At 49.1% G+C, this 26038-nt stretch overlaps 1 protein-coding gene across 4 annotated transcripts in view; it reads left to right on the top strand.

The window, feature by feature from the left end:
• Window positions 1–24629, top strand: part of ROR2 (receptor tyrosine kinase like orphan receptor 2) — a 225546-nt gene extending 200917 nt beyond the window's left edge. For 3 of the 4 annotated variants that reach the window (XM_016961128.4, XM_054658255.2, XM_054658254.2), the window contains exons 5-9: window positions 9472–9599; window positions 13530–13844; window positions 15810–16055; window positions 20234–20436; window positions 21869–24629. In XM_016961128.4, the coding sequence (XP_016816617.2) occupies window positions 9472–9599; window positions 13530–13844; window positions 15810–16055; window positions 20234–20436; window positions 21869–23314 (2338 nt within the window). In that variant the 3' untranslated portion in view covers window positions 23315–24629. The remainder of the gene's footprint in view (window positions 1–9471; window positions 9600–13529; window positions 13845–15809; window positions 16056–20233; window positions 20437–21868) is intronic. The other variant, XR_001720862.4, reaches the window with a different exon arrangement.
• Window positions 24630–26038: the final 1409 nt, after the last annotated feature.

Consider the following 26038-nt stretch of genomic DNA (forward strand, 5'->3'; position numbering starts at 1 on the left):
TAGTAGAGACAGGGTTTCATCATATTGGCCATGGGGCCCACAGGTGTGTGCATGCATATTGTGCTACACACACACACACACACACACCTGCTCAAGGAAAGTGTGTTATTCTTTTGAATAATGAAAAGTTATGTTAATTATTGGCCTCTGGGAAATCACCTTCCTGGGGCCATGGCCTTGTTATTTTCTTATGGGAACAAGAATCAGTTAATTCCAAGACTTCAGCCGTTCTCCATCCAGATGCTTGTGACCCGGGACTCCTTGTTTCCAGGTCTGACTTATCTCCCCAGCTCCAGCCCCATATGTTTCACCCACATAATGAGCCTCTCCAGGTGGATGATTCGAAGGCACCTCTCGCCAAGTGTGTCTACACGGAATTCGGCCAGCTGCCAGCCCAAACTCCTTCCATTGCTATTTTCGGGGAGTTTTCATAAGTCTAGTTCAGAGTTTATCCTAATTACAGGAAAACAGCACTATAAAATTGAAAGTGCCAAGTAAGAAGCCGGTAATTAGAAATGACGTGAGCAGAAACCAAGCCAGGCCAGGCATGGTGGCTCAGGCCTGTAATCCCAGCGCTTTGGGAGGCCAAGGCGGGCTGATCACTTGAAGTCAGGAGATGGAAACCAGCCCGGCCAACTTGGTGAAACCCTCTTTCTACTAAAAATACAAACATTAGCCAGGTGTGGTGGTGCGTGCCTGTAATCCCAGGTACTAGGGAGGCTGATGCCCGAGAATTGCTTGAACCTGGGAGGTGGAGGTTGCAGTGAGCCGAGATCACACCACTGCACTCCAGCCTGGCCAACAGAGCGAGACTCCATGTTTTAAAAAATAAACAAACAAAAAAACCAAGCCACCTTATTGCTGACAAACTCAGGCAAAAGGCTGACATTTGGCATTTAATATTAAAGCCCTCAGAACACCAACCTAATCAAGTTCAACTTAATTCAGACAGAACTTGAAGGAGGGAAGCCAGTCTAATTTTTTTCTCAGTGACATCTTTTTATGGTAAGTTCTGTTTTCTAGAAAATACAACTTTCCTTAAATCTCATAGTACAGAACCGGAATAAAAGCTAGAAACTGAATTTAAGGTTATGTGATACAAGCAGTAGGTGACTAAATAGACAATCATCAGTAAGATAATTCGAGAATAGATACACACTTCTAAATGCAGACTATAGGCTGGGCGCGGTGGCTCAATGCCTGTAATCCCAGCACTTTGGGAGGCCGAGGTGGGCGGATCACCTGAGGTCAGGAGTTCAATACCAGTCTGGCCAACATGGTGAAACCCCATCCCTACTAAAAATACAAAAATTAGCCGGGTGTGGTGGCACACACCTGTAATCCCAGCTGCTTGGGAGTCTGAGGCAGAACTGCTTGAACCGGGGAGGTGGAGGTTGCAGTGAGCCGAGAGCGCGCCATTGCACTCCAGCCTAGGCAACAAGAGCAAAACTCCATCTCAAAAAAAAAAAAAGGCTGGGTATGGTGGCTCATGCCTGTAATCCTAGCACTTTGGGAAGCCAAGGTGGGTAGATTATCTGAGGTCGGGAGTTTGAGACCAGCCTGACCAACATGGAGAAACCCCGTCTCTACTAAAAATACAAAATTAGTCCGGTATGGTGGCAGATGCCTGTGATCCCAGCTACTCGGGAGACTGAGGCAGGAGAATTGCTTGAACCCAGGAGGTGGAGGTTGCAGTGAGCCGAGATCGCGCCACTGCATTCTAGCCTGGGCAAAAAGAGCGAGACTTCGTCTCAAAAAAATATATATATAATATAATTAATAAATAATAAATGAGACCATATGGTGACACAGGATATTTGCATTTCAGCAATAATGAAAATGTGCACACTTGATGTGCACTCACACATGGAATGCCGCTTTAGGTTGTTTTGTTTCCACCCGAGCCCGTGGATTCCAGGGGCTAGCTCTTATGCCATATGATGCACAGTGAGAGCCTTTTACCAACTGACTTCAGGGTTTTTCAAGGATATAGCAACCTTCCAAGGGGGAAGGTGTTTGGCTTACCTGGGAGGGACTAGCCACCTGAACAGCATAGGGGGAAGGTGTTTGGCTTACCTGGGAGGGACTAGCCACCTGAACAGCATAGGGGAAAATAAAATTTACTTCCCAGGGAACTGGCACCCTCAGAGCCATTGTCTTCTCTGCCTCTGGCCACCTTATGTGATCCTGGCCTTAGAGGTGGCCATTGCAAAAGCCAATATTTCCAAGGTTCTGCTGACTTGGATTTTTATGATATCAAACATTGGTGTTGGGCATGTTCAGTTGGATCAAGTGGATGTTTTTGCCACATCTAATATGTTATCAGTACAGTCAGATATTCAGAGTATTTCATTTTGGAAGCAGAGAGTAATAAATATACAGCATCTTAATTCTCAAGGAAATCATTCATTTAGTTAACAAATTTCAGCTTCAACCGGGCGTGGTGGCTCACGCCTGTAATCCCAGCACTTTGGGAGGCTGAGGTGGGCTTATCACCTGAGGTCCGGAGTTTGAGACCAGCCTGGCCAACATATGATGAAACTCCATCTCCACTAAAAAATACAAAAATTAGCTGGGTGTGGTGGTGAATGCCTGTAGTCCCAGCTACTTGGGAAGCTGGGCAGGAGAATCAACCTCCAGGAGGTGGAGGTGGCAGTGAGCCAAGATCGTGATACTGCACTCCAGCCTGGGTGAGCGACAGAGCAATACTCTGTCTCTCAAAAAAAAAAAAAAAAAAAAAGTTAACAAATTTCTATGGAGGGTCAACTATGCGCCAGGTCCCATTCAAGACATTGAGGATACAACAATGAATGCAACAGATAAAAACTAAAAATTCCTGCCTTGTGCTGTTGACATTTTGTTTGGAGACTCTTATGTCTGGCCTCTTTCATTAAATATAATGTCTGAAAGATTTATTCTGGTTACATATACAGCACTTCATTCCTGTTTATTGAGAAGTATTCTGTTGTATGAATGTACTACAATATGTTTATTCACCTATTGATGAGCATTTGGGGGCAATTATAAATAAAGCCATGAACATTTGTTTTCACATATTTTTGTGAACATGTTTTCATTTCAACATTGTGATTTTTGAAGTTTCAAGTGTGGAGGCCTTGGACATCTTTTGTTAGGTTTATTCCCAGGTATTTTAACCATTTTCAAATATAGAGTGCAGTGGCATTAAATTAACCCCAGTTGGTCCATGGGCCTCTTTAGTATTGTCTGTGTTTATTTTGCTGGATTCAGTTTGCTAATGTTTTGAGGAGGACGTTGCCCCTTTTGATGGTAGACATTTTGGTCTGTAACGCTCTTGTGGTGTCCTTGTTAGATACTCTTGTGATGTCTTTATCGTATTTTTCTTTTCTTTTCTTTTCTTTTCTTTTTTTTTTTTTTGAGATGGAGTCCTACTCTGTCGCCCAGGCTGTAGTGCAATGGCATGATCTTGGCTCATGGCAACTTCCACCTGCCAGGTTCAAGCGATTGTCCTGCCTCAGCCTTCTGAGTAACTGGGATTACAGGCACGCATCACCACGCCCGGCTAATTTTGTATTTTTAGTAGAGATGGCATTTCACAATGTTGGCCAGGCTGGTCTTGAACTCCTGACCTCAAGTGATTCACCTGCCTCGGCCTCCCAAAATGCTGGGATTACAGATGTGAGCCACTGCACCCGGCCCTTATCATATTTTTCTGATGTCCTTGTTAGATATTTGTATCAGAGTTGTCAGTCTTTTTGTCTCTTTGCTTCAGTTTGGAAATCTTCTGTTGATCTGTCTTCAAGTTCATAGATTTTTTTCTTCTGCTGTATCCACTCTGTTATACAGTCATGCATCATGTAACAGTGGAGATACGTTGTGAGAAATGCATTAGTGATTTTCTCCTTGTAGGGACATCATAGAGTGTACTCACACAAACCTAGATGATTTCCCCTACTGCACACCTAGGCTATATGGTACAGCCTGTTGCTCCTAGGCTACAGACTTGTACAGCATATGACTATACTGAATACTGTAGGCAACAGTAATGTAATGGTATTTGTATATCTAAACACAGCAAAGGTACAGTAAAAATATGGTATAAAAATTAAGAAATGGTACACTTACATAGGGCACTTACCATGAATGGAGCTTGCAGGACTGGAAGCTGTTGCTGGTGAGTCAGTGAGTAAGTCGTGAGTGAATGTGAAGGCCCAGGACATTACACATTACTGTACACTACTATAGACTGTGTAAACGCTATACATTTACGCTACAGTGAGTTTATTAAAAATTGAGTAATTGCACTACAGTGTTATGACAGCTCTGATGTCACTAGGCAATGAGGATTTTTCAGCTCCATTGTAATCTTAGGGGGCCACCATTGTGTATGTGGTCTGCTGTTAACCAAAAACATCGTTATGTGGTGCATGGCTGCACCATCCAATGAATCTTTTATTGTAGACTCTTATGTTTCAGTTCTAGGCTTCCTGTTTAGTTCTTCTTTTATAGTTTCCATCCCTCCTGAAATACCCCACATCTTCACTACACCTTCTTCTGTGTTTTCCACATCTATTACTTTAAAGCCCTGTGATACGGTTTGGCTGTGTCCCCACCCAAATCTCAACTTGAATTGTATCTCCCAGAATTCCCACATGTTGTGGGAGGGATCCAGGGGGAGGTAATTGAATCACCCACATGTTGCGGGAGGGACCCAGGGGGAGGTAATTGAATCATGGGGGTCGGTCTTTCCTGTGCTGTTCTCGTCACAGTAAGTCTCATGAGGTCTGATGGGTTTATCAGGGGTTTCCACTTTTGCTTCTTCCTCATTTTTCTCTTGGTGCTGCCAATGTAAGAAGTGCCTTTTGCCTCCCACCATGATTCTGAGGCCTCCACAGCCATGTGGAACTGTAAGTCCAATTAAACTCCTTTTTGCTCACAGTCTCAGGTATGTCTTTTATCAGTGGTGTGAAAATGGCCTAATCCAACCTGCTCTGCTGATTCTTACATCTAGGTTATCTTTGTGTTTGTTTCTCTTGACCACGGGTTATATTTTCCTGTTTCTTTGCATGTCTGGTAATTTTATTGTATAGTGGACATCATGGTTTGTATGCTAGGTTTTGCATTCAAAGTAAAGAGTATTGAGTTTTGATACAGCTCCATATTAGATTACTGTCGGAGCACCTAATGCTTAGGGAGTTTTTGCTTTGTGAATGTGGCTGGTCTGCTCTGTCTCCTGGTGAGTCACAGATTGAGCTTCCTCTGCTTCACCTAGGCAGGCAGCCCATTTAGACAGTCAGCCTCTCTCATAATAAGATAAACAATTATGAGAATGGGTTACTACTTTGTAACAAAACCATTAGGGGAAAATGTTAACTTCCTATGCAATATGTAGCTACATTTGAATTTTGACATGGATTCCTTTTCAACCTTAAAAAAGCCTTAGTTTCCTTTAAACCTCCTTCATTATTAATACCCATGAATTTTTATTTTCAGCATGTGTCATCTAGGGGAAGGCTGTGGATCCCCACCATCTTGCCAGTCTTGGTGGAGGAGCACCTGCCATCACAGTCTGCTGGCCCCTGCCTCTGTTTCTCCCTGATCTCCTACCCCTCTCCTGTTGCTTTTCTTACCCAGGGTTGTCATTATTTTATTATTATTATTATTATTATTATTATTATTATTATTTGAGACAGAGTCTTGCTCTGTCACCAGGCTGGAGTGCAGTGGCACAATCTCTGCTCACTGCAACCTCTGCCTCCCGGGTTCAAGCGATTCCCCTGCCTCAGCCTCCCGAGTAGCTGGGACTACAGGCATGCACCACCACACCCGGCTAATTGTTTGTATTTTAATAGAGACGGAGTTTCATCATGTTGGCCAGGATGGTCTCGATCGCCTGACCTCATGATCCACCCACCTTGGCCTCCCAAAGTTCTGGGATTACAGGCGTGAGCCACCGCGCCCGGCCGAGTTGTCTTTATTTAGCACCCTCTCTCCTCCCTGACAATCACTTCTTGGTGTAGAAGTTTCTTCTTCATCCATGTCCCGTCAGGCCTTGGATCAGTGCCTGGCAGCATGAGGGGCAGGGGATTTCCACACTTCATTTCTGAAACGTGGATGCTCCACCAGCTGGTGAGCATGTCTACTGCACTTACGTTGCTGAAGGAATTTTATAGCTGCCAAATTCCGTTTCAGTCCTTTCCTTGCTTTCCCAGGGATCCACTTAACAGACTCTCTCCAGCTCTGTTCCTCTTCCAAGGCCCCAAATGTGCCAGATAAAGATAAAATATAATTGTTGGAAAATAGAAAGCAACTCCCACTAGTTTTCTCAGACAATTCAAAAGCAAAGATGCCATTTTCCAAGCACTTCTATCTGGCTTTTTGGGGATATATATGTATATATATGTGTGTGTATATATATATATATATATTTTTTTTTTTTTTTTTTTTTCCTCCCTCCGAAACAGAGTCTTGCTTTGTCGCCCAGGCTGGAGTGCAGTGGCGTATTCTCGGCTCACTGCAAGCTCTGCCTCCTGGGTTCACGCCATTCTCCTGCCCCAGCCTCCCGAGTAGCTGGGACTATAGGTGCCCACCACTACGCCTGGCTAATTTTGTTTTTGTATTTTTAGTAGAGATGGGGTTTCACTGTGTTAGCCAGGATGGTCTCGATCTTCTGACCTTGTGATCCTCCCACCTTGGCCTCCCAAAGTGCTGGGATTACAGGTTTGAGCCACCACGCCCAGCCTGGATATTGTCTATTCAGATTGAAAGCCCGCTTCGGTGAGGGAAGTGTGAGCGGGGTGTGATGGCAGGAGCACCCTCCACCCCAGCACCCCCTTGTCATCTTCCTTACATCCCTTGCTCTCTCTGTCCTGTGGGCACCTGACCAGCGGCCAGGGAGAAGCCTGCAACAGGGGGAACAACCTTCTCTTCCTTGACTCTTGCAAGGTAGAAAAGAAATTGCTCACACTTGTGGGGGCATCCCAAGGGACTGATCTGAATCTCATAGCTTAGGCATAGCTGACATTAATCTGATCAGGCATGTCTTAATGATTTTTCTAGCAGAGTGGACAAAGCACCCTGAGCCCGCCTCCAGACAGGGACATGTCCAGCACATACCCAGGCAGAGGTGACTTCCATTTATGTTGGTAGTGTGGCCAGTGTCTAATCAGCAGTTAACTCCAGTGCAAAAAGAGTGAAAGCTGGGCAGGCAGGCTCGCATTGTTAACACATGTGCTGCCTATTTAAACTACCTTTAAGGAACCCTTAACCCAAGGAAACAATGGCTGGTGAGCTGGAGTTAACACCAAAATCTCTTTCTTGAAGTATTTATAGCTCCAGGTTCTGTTCTTTGAGAAAAGGGTTTTCTGCAGAAGCTTGAGAAGGTCTTCACTATTGCAAGCGTTCAGCCTCTGCCTTAGCAAGAGAGTTCAGATAGGGATTTTAAATCCATTTGGTTAAACTGAACACATTCTTTTTTTTTTTTTTTTAATTTAAAGACAGGGTCTTGCTCTTGTCACCCAGGCTGGAGCCCAGTAGTTTGATCTCGGCTCACTGCAGCCTCTGTCTCCCAGTTCAAGTGATCCTCCCACTTCAGCCTCCTGAGTAGCTGAGACTACAGGCACACGCCACCACGCCCAGCTAGTTTTTGTATTTTTTGTAGAGGTGGGGGTTTCACCATGTTGCCTAGACTGGTCTCGATCTCCTGGGCTCAAGTGATTCACCAGCCTTGGCCTCCCAAAGTGCTGGGATTACAGGCACGAGCCACTGTGCCTGGCCTTAAATTGAACAGAATTCAGATTTCATTTGGGGATGGTCTACTCTAAATGGATGTAGAATGGAAAGCCGAGTGCTCTCAGGCTTATGGGGTAGGTTCCAGATTTTCTGGAAAACAAGCTACAGGCTTGAGGTGCTCATGCAAGGCTTGTCCGAGCATCTTCAGTCCCCTCTTCTGCCAGCAGTGGCAGCCCCCAATGTGTCTGCTGTGGCTCATTGGCGTCAATGGACCTTTGGAGGGTCCTGAGCACCACTTTAAAATCCTCCAGGATACTTATCATGATGGCTTTCATTGGCTGAAGCCAGACCAACAGTTTCTGCAGAAAATAATTCAGCACAAACTCCAACCTGGGGACCTGGGAAAGGATTACACCATCTTCCCATCCATGCAGGCTGTCCCTGTGGGGACCGGGAGGAGCAGGAGGGAGAACAGCCTGTCCGTGTCTCTCCCTCTTCTGACCTCCTACGCCTGTGACATGCAGTCTGTGCCGTCCATGCAGCAGTGGCCAGGTCGCGCTTCTGTGTAGAGTAGGCATGCATGTATGCCATTCTGTGAGTTCTTTGAGGCTTGGACTTCTTGGAGTCCCTACCATCACCTTTGAACATAGTAGAGAATACATTTGTGTATTGCTTTTCTCCTTTTCAAATATTTCTGCTGTTTACCTTGTGGATTGTCATCGTTATCATAGAAGCCTTGTTTGCAAACAAGGGAAGTTTGCAGGGGCATTGTCATAATGTCCCTGATGTATTAAATAGTTCAAGGGTAAGGTGAAACACGTGCCTGATGTTCTGGGTGTGTGCATGTATACACAAACACATACCCATCCCCATGTACCCTTCACCTCAAGAATCATCCTCACCCTTAACCAGTCCTCCCATTCTTGTTCCATACTCCCTTAAAGATGTGGAATTTTTTGAAATTAATAGGCATTTTTTAGAACAGTTGTAGGTTTACAGAAAAATTGAACAGAAAATCCAGAGTCTTTCCGCCCTCCTTCTCATAGTTTCCCTTATTTTAATGTCTTGCATTCATGTGAGACATTTATTGCTGCTGAGCCAATATTGATAACATTATTATTAACTAAAATCAGTAGTTTACATTAGGGCTTATTCTTTATATTTTACCTTCTATGGGTTTTGCCCAATGTATAGTGACGTGTGCTCACCATTACAGTATCATACAGAATATTTCACTGCCCTAAAACCCCAGTATGTCTCTTGGAATCCATCCCTCCCTCCTTCATAACCCCTGGCATCCACTGACATTTCTCCATAACCAGTCTCTATAGTTTCGCTGTCCATGGTTTTGCACTTTCTAGAATGTCATATGATTGGAATCATACAGTATGTATGTAGCCTTCAGATTGGCTCATTTCACCTAGTAATATGCATGTAAGTTTCCTCTCTTTTTGTGGCTTGATAGCTCATTTTTTTTAGCACTAAATAATACCAGTGTCTGGATGTACCACAGTTTGTTTATCCATTCACCTACAGAAAGACATCTTATTGCTTCCAAATTTTGACAATTATGAATAAAGCTGCCATAAACATTTATGTACAGGTTTTTGTGTGACTTATGTGTTTTACTTATTTAAATTTACTTATATAAATACCAAGTAACAAAATTGCTGGATCGCAAGATGCTGGATCATAAAAGAAGTCATTGGCGGGATCTGGCACCTCCCAGAGCTCTAACAGACTTTGTGTGTTTCTTACCAGGGATGATTACCACGAGGATGGGTTCTGCCAGCCTTACCGGGGAATTGCCTGTGCACGCTTCATTGGCAACCGGACCATTTATGTGGACTCGCTTCAGATGCAGGGGGAGATTGAAAACCGAATCACAGGTAGGAGCTGCAGACCTTTCTCACAGGATGATAAGCATGCACACAGCCACCTGTCGCACAGATGGTGGCTACTGTGTTTCATCAGTTAATGGCATGGTCAGTGGGTGCCTCTTCCATCTCATTTGTGGTAGAAACCAGAGATCTTTTTTAGAAGTAGTGGCAATTGCTAACATGATTTGCCCTAAAAATGTTCCTGGCCTGTATGTTTAAATTAGCAAGTGTGGGTTGCTTGGAATATACTTGTGCACTTTTAACTCAGCCAAACTGTGTGGGTCCAAAGCACTGTCCTCACTGCATCGCCAGGGCCTCCTGCCCCGGGCCTGCCACACTGGTGCAGATAGCCTCAGCGCCCCCACACTCACTCTGCTTGACTTCTTATTCTGTACTTCCTGACTCTTCTATCCTCTCTGAGCCACGTTTGGTCCAAAGGCACCCAGGCCTGATTGCAGCTGTTTGGGGGAAAGAGTCGCAGGTCATCAGTGGTAGGGATGCTGCAGTGAACACACACTTTGTCAGTCCTGGGTTTCCAGAGAACAAAGCCACGTCTTTGGGTACCTGGTTCAGGGTCTGAGAAAGTGGCAGGTCAATTAGGAACTGCAGCTGCTCATCCTTGGTCTCATTAGGACTTAACTTCTCTGATTGGCTGTCCCAGTTCCCAGCATACAACTCGAACACATTGATGGGGTCCGGGGTCCTTCTTAGGGGAAAGGCCTTGGAAAGCAAGAAAATTAATTAGACAATAGTCCTACAGAGCCCTCCTCCTGTTGTCTCTACTCTCTCCACAAACACATACACATTTTCTCTCCAGACCCCATAAGGAGCAAGACACATCCTGTGCAGATGGCCGGTGCCCCAGCACCTCAGTTTAGTTGGATCCTTTCCATGGGAGCGGGAGGCTCTGCTGCAGATTAGAATCAGTGGGTGATCTCTGATGCCTGCGCTCCTGGGAGAGTGTGGTGGGGCAAAGGGGATACAGGGCACTGACCTGTTAAGGGGTGACAATGAGGATCCAAGGCAGAAAGTCACCTCATGTCACTGACAAGCCCTTCTAAGTTCAGGTCACCCTCAGACTAGAGAGTCGAACATCACATTCACAGTCACAGAAGAGACTGCCTGGCCCATGTGCTGGTACAGAGACCTCTGAGGACAGGGCCAGGGGGTCCTGTGCAAACTGAAAGAGCCATCATGAGACAGAGAGGAACCTGGAGATGCCATCCTGTTCCAGCGGGAGATGGTTTTGAAAATATGGCTACCTCTCACTGCAAAAGCTTTCTTTGCCATTTAAGTAGGACTTCTCAAAGGTTTTTACCGAAACACACAGTGGAAAATGGAGAATATACTTTACGCCATGACTTAGTGTACACATACATATATTTCACACAACTGACATAGGTTATAGGGAATAACTTTCACCCTTCGTAAAAGCGGTGCACTTGGATTTTTCTCTTCGGTTTTATTTCATTAAATAAAAAAGTGGCCGGGCACGGTGGCTCACGCCTGTAATCCTAGCACTTTCGGAGGCTGAGGCGGGCAAATCATGAGGTCAGGAGTTCAAGACCAGCCTGACCAACATGGTGAAACCCCATCTCTACTAAAAACACAAAAAATTAGCTGGGCGTGGTGGCGGGTGCCTGTAATCCCAGCTACTTGGGACGCTGAGGCAGAAGAATCACTTAAACCCGAGAGGTGGAAGTTGCAGATCGCGCCACTGCACTCCAGCCCCAGAGACAGAGCAAGACAAGACTCTGTCTCAAAAAAAAAAAGTTAGAGCCCTTAGTAGGAACCGTGCATTCTGACATCCTCTAGTCTGTTCTTACCATCTTTTAAAATGCTAGCTGCAGACTGTCAGAATTAATTAGACACCCTACTAATTGGCAAGCACTGATCCAGGGCACAAGATTGTCCCTCAGTTATCTCTTCAGGAGTTGTTTAAGGAATCAGCTTGCATCCAAGCAGCCTGGTTTTATAGCAGCTTTTAGAGAAGAGTTTAGAATGAAGATTTTCTAGGTGGGTGGCTTTTTGAAAACAGTAAATTTGAAGTTGCTCTCAACAGACTTGTGGTTTTGAAATAAGCATAGTAATGACTGCGTTGTGTGCAGTGTTGTGTTGGAAAGTGTTGTGTGACATTCAGGGTGTGGACAGATAACAGGATGTGAGTTGTTGGATCTCTTTGTGCCTAGAATTGCACTTTCAGAAATAAGCAGTACATTCTCAGGGTGAGGAGAAGGAAAAAGAGAAATCCTACAAAGATCAGCAGAGACATCGTATCAGTGGATTAGCCCAAGAGAAGTGACAGCTTTGGCATTCTTAGATAATCTTTCCCTGCCTGGAGGTCAAGGCCTACCTACATTTTTGACAGCCATCCATATAATACCAAATCTGTAATGATGGGATTGAACAGGGTTGAAGCCTCAGTTCTTCCTCCAAATCCAAGACATCCTGTACTGTAACTGCTTGCCCTCTCTGTTCCTCCATTTAAATATCGGCCACAGGAACCCAGAGGAGGGGAGGTGATGTGATGAGCACAGTAGTGCCTGCACACAATCAGGACAGCGTGGCTGCTCCCGCCCACTGACGCCGCCTTTTACCAGACCCCTGGGCCCATTCACGCTGAGGGCCACTTTATAGGCTCTGTGTGCACTCTCATTCCCCAGTGTGGGGTCTCAAATCACTCTTCAGGTACAGAAACAGGCCCAGAAAGGCATGAGTGATACCACAAAGTGATCACGCACAAGGCTGTTCCCACACAGCTGCCCATCCCGTTCCTGGGTGGGTTCTCAGGGAATGACTGACAGCGGCACTGCCACCTGCTGGCCAAACCTGGCACAGCACTTACATGCTTTCCTTGCCTGGACGTCAAGGCCAGCATTCTTGACAGCCCTCTGTATAATCACCAAATAATCGCCAAATCTGTAATGATGGGATTGAACTGCATTCGTGGGTGGAGCTAGGGCTCCTCAGGGACTAAATGCCAGCTTCTGGGTTTTCTGCCACGCTGGAGGACACAGCCTCTGCTGGGTGTGCAGGCAAAGGGGCCTGTCTGCCTCCACTGTCCCCAAGCTCAATTGTTGTAAGCCAGCCTTTCACAGGTGAAAATGGGGTAGTGAGCCCAGGGCAGGCTGATGCATTCCTTAGAGCCCTGCCTTGGCCAGCTTCTTCACCCTTACCAGTGTCCAGCCATGCACCCCAGGTGCAGAGATCTCTCCCCAACACCCCCACTTTGTTCCCGAACTCACCCCATCTTCTCACCACCAAACTGCATCCTCTGACATCTTGCCCTTAAAAAACAAACCGCCCTACCAAAGGGGGCTCTGGATCTTCGGGTTTTTCTGCTCCCCCTTATCACAGAACCTTCCAGAGTTGTAACGCGGCTCTTCTCCCACTTTGCTGCTCCCACCCTCTTGGCTTTCCGCATTTTACCAACTGCCTCCTCCAGCTGCAGTTCACAGAGCTGAGCTGACTCCCTCTTCCGGGACAGCCTTCTCCCCAGACAGATCTGGGACATTGGGAAGCCTGGGGCTCGGTACTGCACTTCTTGGCCTGCACTCTCCACACATAGCGGGTCCTTAGGATCTGCTTTTGCATCTGAAGTCTGAACCCTCTTGTCCTGGAAGAAGCACCTAGCGGAGTGAGCTAAGGGGCCGAGTTTTCCTTCTTTCTTGTTCTGCTTCTGATGTTTCTAAGTGAGGCCCTGGGACCAGGGACTTTTCTGTGTCTGCTGCAAATCAGAGCAGGTGATGGGCAGGCTGGCCTGCTGGTGGGGAGCCTCTCCAGGGTGGTGTGCGGGGCTCGGAGTTGGGGAGTCTGGGGCGGGGCGGGGCATCGGGGCTGAGTGGGCAATCTGGGATGCCAGGCTGGGGGTGGGGACTGGATGAATGTCAAGGGCGCGAGGTGGGTCCCCCGCTAACGCGAGTCTCGCGGGCTCTGCAGCGGCCTTCACCATGATCGGCACCTCTACGCACCTGTCGGACCAGTGCTCACAGTTCGCCATCCCATCCTTCTGCCACTTCGTGTTTCCTCTGTGCGACGCGCGCTCCCGGGCACCCAAGCCGCGTGAGCTGTGCCGCGACGAGTGCGAGGTGCTGGAGAGCGACCTGTGCCGCCAGGAGTACACCATCGCCCGCTCCAACCCGCTCATCCTCATGCGGCTTCAGCTGCCCAAGTGTGAGGCGCTGCCCATGCCCGAGAGCCCCGACGCTGCCAACTGCATGCGCATTGGCATCCCAGCCGAGAGGCTGGGCCGCTGTAAGTGCCCGAGGGCCCGGGGCGGGACCGGCGGGCGCAGGGAGTGTAGGGCCCTTGAAATGTGTATGGGGGTGTCGATGAAGCCCAGGGAGCCCCATCTGTCTGGGCCCCACAGAACCCCCTTAGCAGCCGAGGGCCCCACAGCCTAGGCCTCCATTCCAGCAGGGCAGCAGGCGGGGCCTCGGATCAGGGGCTTTGGAGCCATTCAGCCCCAGGCTCGCATGTGGGCTTGCACTGTGTCCAGCTGTGGGACTCAGGTGAAGTCCCTCCACCTGCTTGAGCCTGGGATTTCCCTTCTCTGAAATGGGAGTGATCTCACTTCCTGTGGAAATGGCTGTTGCGGGCATGAGAGGAGACAGGGCCAGCTTCCTAACTTGCCCGACGGTCAGCACGCACTCGGGCCGCCAGGCGAAAATGCAGACTCTCAACTCCTGCCCCAACCTCCTGAAACCTGGAGGATCAGTCCCCAGAAACCTGTAGGATCCTTAGCCTTGGACGAATGTGAGGCCCACGGAGATGCTGCAGGACTGGCCTGGGAGGACACCTGAGAAGAACCTGTAACGATCAGGCATCACTAGGGAAGGAAATACAGGGAAGCACCGTGCACCTTTCTACAGGTCCCTGAATCGTGGGGCCTAAGGGATGAGCGTGGGGGAGGGGGACAGTTCTGAGCCCGGGGCCTGGGTGTGGCCTGTTTGGGGTCTGCACAGGACAAAGAGCATGCTCCCCACTGCCCCTCTTGCTGGCAGCAGAGCAGCCCCTGCCCTCTGGAGGCTTAGTAAACCCCAAGTTGTGAGCCCCAGCAGGGTGGCCATGGCCAGTCAGGATGGCAGACACAGGACAGGGAGTGCTGCTTATGTCTCCGAGGAAAACCATTGGCTGACATCACTGCATCCATATGGGTTGTTGCCTCCCTGAGGAGTGAGACCCAGGGAACGGGCCACCTCCGCCACAGCTCCGGGGCTGTATTTAGCATCGTTTGCTAATCTGGGGGTCCAGGAATGGCCAGGACTCCTTACCAGGACCAGCCAGGGCCTGGTCCTTGGGCCCGTTGCCTGCATTCAGACCCTCATTATGACCCTGGACAAGTTGCTAAGCTCTCATATCCTTATATTCCGTGGGGATGACACCAGTACTAACCCGTGGGGCTGAAATGAAGGTCAAATGAGGCAATATTTAGGAAGGTGGTTTTTTTGTTTTGTTTTTTGAGACAGAGTCTCACTCTGTCATCCAGGCTGGAGTGCAGTGGCATAATCTCGGCTCACTGCAACCTCCACCTCTCAGGTTCAAGCGATTCCCCTGCTAGCCTCCTGAGTAGCTGGGACTACAGGCGTGGGTTACCACATCTGGCTGATTTTTGTATTTTTAGCAGGGACGGAGTTTCACCCATGTTGGCCAGGCTGGTCTTGAACTCCTGACCTCAAGTGATCCACCCCCCTTGTTAGCCACGGTGCCCCAGCTAGGAGGGTTTAGAGCAGCGCCCCACACATGGTAAACACTACAGAAATGTTCACCAAATGCACACCCCAACCCCAGGGTTCCTCCATGGAGGTGGCGTGGCCTGCACTGTTCTCACCCATGGCTGAGCAGGGTGTCCTGAGATGGAGGGGCCAGGCCCTTCTTGCTTGCACAGTTGGCTTTCTTCCTAGAGCAAGTTGATCCTGAGGTTGGGGAGACATCCCCATTCTGGTGGGGTGGTGGTGTGCAGGTGCCTCGTGGGTCCCAAGAGATGGTTCTGGGGCTGTGGAATAACTTCAGACAAGTTTCCTTCCCCATGTCTATCCCTGATGTGCCCTGCATTTAATTTGTGGGCTTGGGACTTCATTAAGCCATTACTTTTAATGCCTCTTTTCTGGTAAGTTATGTAAAATCCTTGGATCTTTTGGAAATTCCAGTTTGGGCATGTGTAGGCAGAATGGTTTTGTTGTACCCTGGAGGCTTTCCTAACGTGTTTTCCTTGTTCAGACCATCAGTGCTATAATGGCTCAGGCATGGATTACAGAGGAACGGCAAGCACCACCAAGTCAGGCCACCAGTGCCAGCCGTGGGCCCTGCAGCACCCCCACAGCCACCACCTGTCCAGCACAGACTTCCCTGAGCTTGGAGGGGGGCACGCCTACTGCCGGAACCCCGGAGGCCAGATGGAGGGCCCCTGGTGCTTTACGCAGAATAAAAACGTACGCATGGAACTGTGTGACGTACCCTCGTGTAGTATGTATTCTCTCTCTCTTTTTTTAATGTGTTGATTGTTGAGTGAACCTTGTGATGAGAGCGTTCTGTCCTGACCTGGGTTGGGGTGTGCCTCTGTACAGTGGCGACCAGAGACCCCTGATCTTACCACAGTGACCATTTTAAATAAAGCTGTTGGGCCAAGCGTAGTGGCTGATGCCTATAATCCCAGCACTTTGGGAGGCCGAGGTGGGCAGATCACTTGAGGTCAGGAGTTCAAGACCAGCCTGGTCAACATGGTGAAACCCCATAAAAATACAAAAATTAGCCAGGTGTGGTGGCACATGCCTGTAATCCCAGCTACTCAAGAGACTGAGGCAGGAGAATCACTTGAGCCTGGGAAGCAGAGGTTGCAGTGAGCCAAGACTGTGACACTGCACTCCAGCATGGGCAGCAGAGTGAGACCCTGTCTCAAAAATAAATAAATAAATAACGCAAGTTATTGGTTGTTATGAAAGTAACATCTGACCATTACAAGACATTTTAAAACATAGAAAAGTCTGAAGAGTAATGTGCAGATCACCCCTAATGTTACCACCGAGTAGTGACTTGTTTGCATTTTGGCCCACCCCCTTCCATCAGCCCTTTTCCCATGTATGGATGGTCCTGGGATATTCACTTTGACATTTTGTTTCTCCATTAACATTATCTCCCAGTGCGGTGGCTCACAACCTGTAATCCCAGTACTTTGGGAGGCCAAGACGGGTGGATCTCTTGAACCCAGGAGCTTGAAAGCAGTCTGAGCAACATGGCAAAAACCCGTCTCTACAAAAAATACAAAAATTGTCCAGGCGTGGTGGCACACCTACTTGGGTGGTGGAGGTGGGAGGATTGCTTGAGCCCAGTAGTTCAAGGCTGCAGTGAGCCATGATGGTGCCACTACGCTCCAGTCTGGGCAACAAAACAAGACCTTTTCTCAAAAACAAAAAACAAACAAACAAAAAACACCATTATTGCTCAGTATTTCCTAATATTCGTAAAAATATTTCCCTTCCACCCCACCAGCTTTTGAGCTTTTCACTGCTTCTCAGATTTTACACTTAGGTTTGGTGGAGTGAGGCGAAAATAGAATTCATTGCTTATCCTCATTCCTTGCAAGTGTGTCTGTAATGTCATGAATATGGAAGCGCACGTAGCTGATGGTTGACAGCTTCGACAGTTCTCACCTCTGTCTTAGTCATGCCCGGTTCACCATTTCCAGGCAGCAGGGTAACCAAGGCTGGGCTGGGAGCTGGAAGCAGCAATTGGTGAACGAGTGGGCACCCGCGGATAAAGAGAGAGCAGCCGGTGAAGCAACGCTGGGCTCACCATGCACCTGGAGATCTCCTCCTGGGGCGCAGGCCTGCGTGTCTCTACCCCGAAGTGCAGGAAGTAAACACTGGCACTAATGACCTTCCTGATGTGTGATTCAGCAGCTCCAGATTTGGCATTGCCTCTGGCTCAGCAGATCAGACACAAATCTTCAAGAATGTGTTCATTATGGGAGAACAAATTTTAAGAATGAAATTATCAGTCATTCAAATTGCGGTCTAGGCACTCTGGAGCACTCCAGACCTTAAAGGTGTCCTGAAACGAAGGATGGCCCTGTGCCCTGTAAGGAACAAAAGCAGGTTGTAGGACAGAGCTGTGTTAGAGGTGCTTTTTTGCTCATTGTTTTGTTCCTGGCAAAAGGAAAATGAGTGGGAGTTTGTGTGTGAGCACACACAGGCTCCTGACTTTTACGAGGTTTTGGAAAGATGGATATCAAACTTTTAGCAGTGATTTCCCCAGACCTACAAAAGTGTTCAAATATAAGACTTTTTTTTTTTACAGTGAGTAGGAATTACTTTTGTAATTAAAAATAAATCAAAACATGAAAAAAAGTATGATTTTGGACCAGTCAATTCTTAGAATCTTGTATCGCAGGTTTGTACTTACAGGGCATAAATGGAAGGATATTTATTGCAGAATCACTTGTGAGAGCTAAACACAAAACAGACTGTTTATCAGTAGGGCTGGATGGGGCAGTTGGAGACGCCTGTGCTGTGGAGTGGCATGCAGCTGTGGGAGAACACACATATCTATCTGCTCCAACATGAGCTGCTGTCCAAGAGATTTTATTCTGCCAAAAAAACAGGAGCAGGAAAATATGGATGACACGATTCTATTTAAAATCAAGTTCATTTAGGCCGGGTGTGGTGGCTCACGCCTGTAATCCCAGCACTTTGGGAGGCCAAGGCAGGCGGATCACCTGAGGTCAGGAGTTCAAGACCAGGCTGGCCAACAGTGCAAAACCCTGTCTCTACTAAACATACAAAAATTAGCCAGGCATGGTGGCAGGCGCCTGTAATCCCAGCTAGTCGGGAGGCTAAGGCAGGAGAATCACTTGAACCCAGGGGGCAGAGGTTGCAGTGAACTGACATCCCACCACTGCCCTCCAGCCTAGGAGATAGAGCGAGACTCCATCTCAAAAATAAATAAATAAACAAACACTCTGTCTCAAAAATAAATAAAATAAAGTTCATTCAACATTCGAATTGAGAAAACCATATAAAACTACTGTGTCTATATGTCAGAATAGTTGAATATCGGTTGTTCCATGTGGTTCAACCTAAAATATACGTAAAGTTAGGAGAACACGAAACTTAACCATTTATAGCCTTTAGGAAAGAGGACTGTTAGAAATACTATCTTTTGAAAGGCCACATTTCTGTAATACTACAGTTTTTCCCAGTAAGCATGAGTCATGTTGGTAATGTTAAGTAGATAATAAAAGCAGGTGATGGTGTCAGTGTGAGCTCACACCTCTGGTCTTGGCGTGAGAGTGGCCTGGACTCTGCTGCTAACCTTAATAATGAAAAATGAACCAAACCCTAGTAAAAAAGAATGAATCGGCATCCCCAGTGCCCCGAAGATTTCTGGAACACCTGCCTCGGAACCCTTTCAGAGGGGAAGCTGCTAGGTGGGGCCAGAAGAAAGTTTTGTTTGTGGTTTTACTTGATTTCTTCTTATTTGGGGGAGCAGGGGTGGGGCAAGGCTGGGTTTGGGACAAGGTGCTTTTTTCCTAAGGTGGCAATAGCATGTTCACTTTTAGAACCGAGTTAGCTCTTTTAGGCCTCACAGTGACCAGAAATCACTTGTTTGCTTCCAGATGAGAAGCGCTTTGCCCCCTGGCCATGGGGCCCTCTGAGTCTGATATAGTTATTTGCAAGGTTAAGGAGAAAACAGAACACCGTGGTTTTCTGGGGATGTGGGAAAGTGGCTCTCTAGAGAACTCACCTTCCACCAGGCTTAGGGTCAGCGTCCTGAAACGGCACCACTTTGTCTTACATTCCATTGCTTTGACATGTGGGGTGCTTGGGGGCCACGCAGCCTGGGAGGAGCCAGCCTTGCCGGGAGTCCTGCTCAGAGTGTGAGGTCACCTCAGCCTGCCTGGTGTGCCCCCTGTACCTTTCTGTAAATCCTGTAGAGGGAGACAAAGAGTTACTTTTCCCTGTGATTAAAAAAAAAAAAAAAATGCAGGGAAGGTAGCTGGTGGCCTTGACTCTTGGTACCCCATGCTTTCCAAGAATTCTTGTGCCCCTGTTGCATATTGTATTGGGTCAAGAGCATGGACTACTGGTGCTCTTTTAAATCTAGTGCATGTTTAATTATTACCCTAAAAGAATCTGTCATCATTAGATAAAAATGTGAAGAAAACATTAAAATGTTGAATGAGGAAAAGGATCGTGTTTAATCCCAGTACCAAGTTTCACTCACCTTGGACAAGGGTCTCCAGTGAATTTCATGAACTTGTCAGTAGCTGGGGAGACCTTGATAAAAGTGAAATTGGGCAGAGCACCTATCTCCGATGGTATTCAAACATCAGGAACAGAAAGCGGATGTGGTCGTTATTAATATTAAGATCATTAGAATTCATTTACTTTTTACGCTGCATATTCCCGCTTGTTTCCAGGTTGGGCAGTTTTGGGTTTTGTTTCCCCAGGATGCAGCCGGGTGTGCATATTTTGGGGCATCACGTTTTTTAAGGTGTGGTGTGCCCTTTTACCCCATTGTGTAACTTAGGTGATGACACATGTGCACGTGAAGATTTTGGCTGGAGGTGGAGAGTGGGTTGGTAGAGAACTTAGAGTTGAAAAGGGATGTTTTCTGAAAAATCACGAAAGCCTTATTGTTCACAGGTCCCCGAGACAGCAGCAAGATGGGGATTCTGTACATCTTGGTCCCCAGCATCGCAATTCCACTGGTCATCGCTTGCCTTTTCTTCTTGGTTTGCATGTGCCGGAATAAGCAGAAGGCATCTGCGTCCACACCGCAGCGGCGACAGCTGATGGCCTCGCCCAGCCAAGACATGGAAATGCCCCTCATTAACCAGCACAAACAGGTCTCCGTGCCTTACATTTTCTACCTGGGTGGCTCTTCCAGGTTTAATCCTCAGGGGTTGTTTCCCCCAACATTAAATGTCTTAATTTACTTGATACATAGCACATAATTATTTTAAACTCCGCTTCATTTTGCCTTTTTTTTTTTCTGTAAACTAGATCAGGACATGTGTGCTTTAGAAAATAAATGGCAGGCGTGTTGGGAATTCACTGCCCCAGAGTCCATGGGCCTCCCTCTGCCTGGACCATGCTGCCCCTGTGGGCCCCAACGAGTGTCCTCACTGTCCAGGTGCCTCAGCTCTGCCCAGAAGACACACAAGAACAACAGGGCTCCAATGCCCCCCATAATTTTTCTTGACACTTTTGGGTTGGGTTGGTTTTGCTTTGTTTTGTTTACAGGGAAGGATAGAAGAATAGCTCTTAAATGGGGGTAGGTGGACAGGCTACCACTAAAAGGCCACCCCTCATCCCAGAGCAGCCTTAGATGGGGGTGGGGCACTGAAATACAACAGATGAGAACATGTGCTGCAGCCTCTCCAGGTTGTGTTGTAAAAGGGCATTTACACTCATTGCAAGCCGTAGGTAACATCATTCTCAGCCAGCTTTGCAGGGGCTCTTCAAGGTGGCCAGGAGGGAGCTGATGCACTTGGCTCTTCAGTCCCAGAGTCGGTGAGAGTTTGCTATGGGCAGGGGCTGGCCAGCGAGGAGGGCACAGAGCCCCGGGGCTTGCACGGAGGCCCAGGAACCTCTGGGGAGGATGAGGGCTGGCCACACGGGAGGAGCTGGTGTCATAGAGGCCGAGAGAGATGCAGGGTTCTCAGGGCTCCTATCACTTGTGGGGTACTCTTTCCAGGAACATGTTTAACGGAGACCCTAGTCAAGAGGCCCATGGACAGGCCCATTGAGGGAACCTCTGTAGAACAACTGGCTTGGACTCTTATAAGTGACAAAATTGCCAAGACAAAAATGTCGTGGGAAAGCCTCTGTGGGGTCCATGAGAAAAAGACATCGCATCTCACATGATGTGTCGGCACACATGGGGGTTGGAGGGAACCTGGCGGGGTATGTCCGGGGCAGCCCTGGGGCAGCTGGTGCCTGGGCCTGGCTGTAGGGTGTGTGTGTGTCCACACATGCACAAGTGAGAAGGAAGTCAGTGTGTCCCAGCTGGATTTTGGAGGGACCTTATTTGTAGCCTGATTGGGATCTGTGGAAGATTGCAGATGGGAAGCAACCTTGGCATCAGAGCCGTATTTAAGGTTAACTAGAGAGCTGTGGGTGGGCAGGCCAAGGCTGGGTGGGCAAAACCAGCGGGTCTTCTGCAAGGCCCCCCCTAGTCGTGGCCGCACAGGGACTCCACTCCTCCCGGCTGCTCTGCACCTTCCTCCAGGGCTGCGGTGACGGTGATGTTTCACGTGGGGCTTTTCTTCTTGACAGGCCAAACTCAAAGAGATCAGCCTGTCTGCGGTGAGGTTCATGGAGGAGCTGGGAGAGGACCGGTTTGGGAAAGTCTACAAAGGCCACCTGTTCGGCCCTGCCCCGGGGGAGCAGACCCAGGCTGTGGCCATCAAAACGCTGAAGGACAAAGCGGAGGGGCCCCTGCGGGAGGAGTTCCGGCACGAGGCTATGCTGCGAGCACGGCTGCAACACCCCAACATCGTCTGCCTGCTGGGCGTGGTGACCAAGGACCAGCCCCTGAGCATGATCTTCAGCTACTGTTTGCACGGCGACCTCCACGAATTCCTGGTCATGCGCTCGCCGCACTCGGACGTGGGCAGCACCGATGATGACCGCACGGTGAAGTCCGCCCTGGAGCCCCCCGACTTCGTGCACCTCGTGGCACAGATCGCGGCGGGGATGGAGTACCTATCCAGCCACCACGTGGTTCACAAGGACCTGGCCACCCGCAACGTGCTAGTGTACGACAAGCTGAACGTGAAGATCTCAGACTTGGGCCTCTTCCGAGAGGTGTATGCCGCCGATTACTACAAGCTGCTGGGGAACTCGCTGCTGCCTATCCGCTGGATGGCCCCAGAGGCCATCATGTACGGCAAGTTCTCCATCGACTCAGACATCTGGTCCTACGGTGTGGTCCTGTGGGAGGTCTTCAGCTACGGCCTGCAGCCCTACTGCGGGTACTCCAACCAGGATGTGGTGGAGATGATCCGGAACCGGCAGGTGCTGCCTTGCCCTGATGACTGTCCCGCCTGGGTGTATGCCCTCATGATCGAGTGCTGGAACGAGTTCCCCAGCCGGCGGCCCCGCTTCAAGGACATCCACAGCCGGCTCCGAGCCTGGGGCAACCTTTCCAACTACAACAGCTCGGTGCAGACCTCGGGGGCCAGCAACACCACGCAGACCAGCTCCCTGAGCACCAGCCCAGTGAGCAATGTGAGCAATGCCCGCTACGTGGGGCCCAAGCAGAAGGCCCCGCCCTTCCCACAGCCCCAGTTCATCCCCATGAAGGGCCAGATCAGACCCATGGTGCCCCCGCCGCAGCTCTACATCCCCGTCAACGGCTACCAGCCGGTGCCGGCCTATGGGGCCTACCTGCCCAACTTCTACCCGGTGCAGATCCCAATGCAGATGGCCCCGCAGCAGGTGCCTCCTCAGATGGTCCCCAAGCCCAGCTCACACCACAGTGGCAGTGGCTCCACCAGCACAGGCTACGTCACCACGGCCCCCTCCAACACGTCCATGGCAGACAGGGCAGCCCTGCTCTCAGAGGGCGCCGACGACACACAGAACGCCCCAGAAGACGGGGCCCAGAGCCCCGTGCAGGAAGCAGAGGAGGAGGAGGAAGGCTCTGTCCCAGAGACTGAGCTGCTGGGGGACTGTGACACACTGCAGGTGGACGAGGCCCAAGTCCAGCTGGAAGCTTGAGTGGCACTAGGGCCCAGGGTTCGGGGATAGAAGCCCCGCCGAGACCCCACAGGGACCTCAGTCGCCTTTGAGAAGACACCATACTCAGCAATCACAAGAGCCCGCCGGCCAGTGGGCTTGTTTGCAGACTGGGTGAGGTGGAGCCCTGCTCCTCTCTGTCCTCTGACACAGAGAGCTGCCCTGCCTAGGAGCACCCAAGCCAGGCAGGGGGTCTGGCAGCACGGCGTCCTGGGGAGCAGGACACATGGTCATCCCCAGGGCTGTATACATTGATTCTGGTGGTAGACTGGTAGTGAGCAGCAAATGCCTTTCAAGAAAATAGGTGGCAGCTTCACTCCATGTCATATATGGACTGAATATTTCAAACGAGGCGGGCGGATCACGAGGTCAGGAGATCGAGACCATCCTGGCTAACACAGTGAAACCCCGTCTCTAATAAAAATACAAAAAATTAGCCGGGCGTGGTAGCGGGCGCCTGTAGTCCCAGCTACTCGGGAGGCTGAGGCAGGAGAATGGCGTGAACCCGGGAGGCGGAGCTTGCAGTGAGCCGAGATCGCGCCACTGCACTCCAGCCTGGGCGACAGAGCGAGACTCCGTCTCAAAAAAAAAAAAAAAAAAAAGTTGGGAATAAGGGCCTGCAAAAGGCAGCGAGGAGGCACCTCGGGTCTTGAGGTTCCTGACAACCGATCTGGTCTGTTGGTTTGAGGATGAGGGGGCTCCATTTCTGCTGCCTCCCTGCTGAGAATATTCTCCCTTTAGCAGCCAAAGATTCGCTGGAACGGAGGCTGCCCTCTGCTGCCTGTTGGGGTCGAAGACAAGGGGCTTCTGAAATGGGAGTTCCTGAGATACAACAAAATGTGTGCCTTCAAAGAAACTGACAGCTTTGTATTTGGTGAAATGGTTTTAATTATACTGCATGTGTATTTTGCCCACTTTTTTGGGGAATTCAAGGGAAAGTGTATCTTGGGTTTGGAATGTTCAGAGGAAGCAGTATTGTACAGAACACGGTATTGTTATTTTTGTTAAGAATCATGTACAGAGCTTAAATGTAATTTATATGTTTTTAATATGCCATTTTCATTGAAGTATTTTGGTCTTAAGATAATGACTTTAGTAATTTAACTGTTTATGTTACCCACGTTGGGATCCAGTTGGTCTTGGTTTGCTTCTCTCTGTACCACGTGCACATGAGGTCCATTCATTTTACAGCCCCTGTTACACACAGACCCACAGGCAGCCGTCTGTGCCCCGCACACATTGTTGGTCCTATTTGTAAATCCCACACCCGGTGTATCCAATAAAGTGAAACAAAGCATGTGATTGGCTCTCTTGCAGGTTGTAAGGATGCGAGGCAGCGGGAGGCAGTGCTGGATGACGGAGACGCCAAACGGTGATGATTTGAGCTGAGCCCTTTCTGTGGGTTTGGGAGGTTTGCCCTGAGCCAGGAGCCCCATGCTAATGGGGATATCCCTTGGCAGATAAATGATGGAACTAGCTCCGTGGCTTCTCTCTGTTAAGGTCTCCAATGCAGGTTAGTTAATTGCAGATGGTGTGAAGATGGTCTTTGGTTTTAATCTCGTCCCCTCCTGAGGTCCCAGAGCCCCTGACATTTTTAAACCTGGAGCCTGGCACTTCTGGGGGCCCTGGAGCAGCAGGGCTGAGTTCAAGGGAGGGGGTGAAAGAGAATGGGCCTCCTTCATGGGCTGCCTGCATCCCCTGCTCTATCTGTGGTGCAGTTGGCTAGTCCAAGGTACACCTGGGTCTGAGCACAGCTGTTATAGGGTGACCTGGGGAGCAGTGGCTTCAGAGCTTCCAGTATTAACTGGTGTGGGGAGAGAGTATGCAGAGACTCAGGTGTAGCAAGTCCCCTCACTTGGAGTAGATCATCAAACTGACCATGTCGACCTGAACCTTATCTTGTCATAGGGGAGAAATCTTTTTCTTTTCTTTTTCCTTTTTTTTTTTTTTTTTTTTAAGACAGAGTCTTGCTCTGTTGCCAGGCTGGAATGCAGTGGCATGATCTTAGCTCACTGCCACCTCCACCTCCCGGGTTGAAGTGATTCTCCTGCCTCAGCCTCCCCAGTAGCTGGGACTACTTGCACGTGCCACCACGCCCAGCTAATTTTTGTATTTTTAGTAGAGACGGGGTTTCACCGTGTTAGCCAGGATGGTCTCGATCTCCTGACCTCGTGATCCACCTGCCTCGGCCTCCCAAAGTGCTGGGATTACAGGCGTGAGCCACCGTGGTAACATCTTTTTCTAACCCACTGCAAGGCTCATGGCTGAGGCCCCTATAACAAAAGACAGCTTAACGAGAAAAGCCTCAAGCAACCCAAAGAAGCAGGGAAGCCTGTGTATTTCCATACTAAGTTTGGTGGAGTGGACAGGCAGGCAGAAGTGTGATTGGACAAAGGGATGTGACCAATGGCAATAGACCGGGGTGGGGCCGGGTGGGGGCTTGTTTGCAGGCTTGTTTGTTCAGATTCTTTTCTTTGTCCCTGTATCTTCAGAGATAAGGAGCTTCCCTTCCTCTGGGTAGAGGGAGGGCACCTCTGGAATGAGGGTTTTATGGCCTGTCTGGGAGGAGAAGGGCGGGAGAAGGTCAGAGAGACCTTCCTGATTCTGTGGCTTCCTCAAATGCCAGGTGCCACGTTTTGGGGGATCATGTCCTGACCCCATCACTGTCCTCCCCTGGTTTGCGCATAGCGCTGCTCACAGAAGATT

This window comes from Pan troglodytes, chromosome 11 (assembly GCF_028858775.2).
Source record: "Pan troglodytes isolate AG18354 chromosome 11, NHGRI_mPanTro3-v2.0_pri, whole genome shotgun sequence".
In the NCBI taxonomy this organism is placed as follows: Eukaryota; Metazoa; Chordata; class Mammalia; order Primates; family Hominidae; genus Pan; species Pan troglodytes.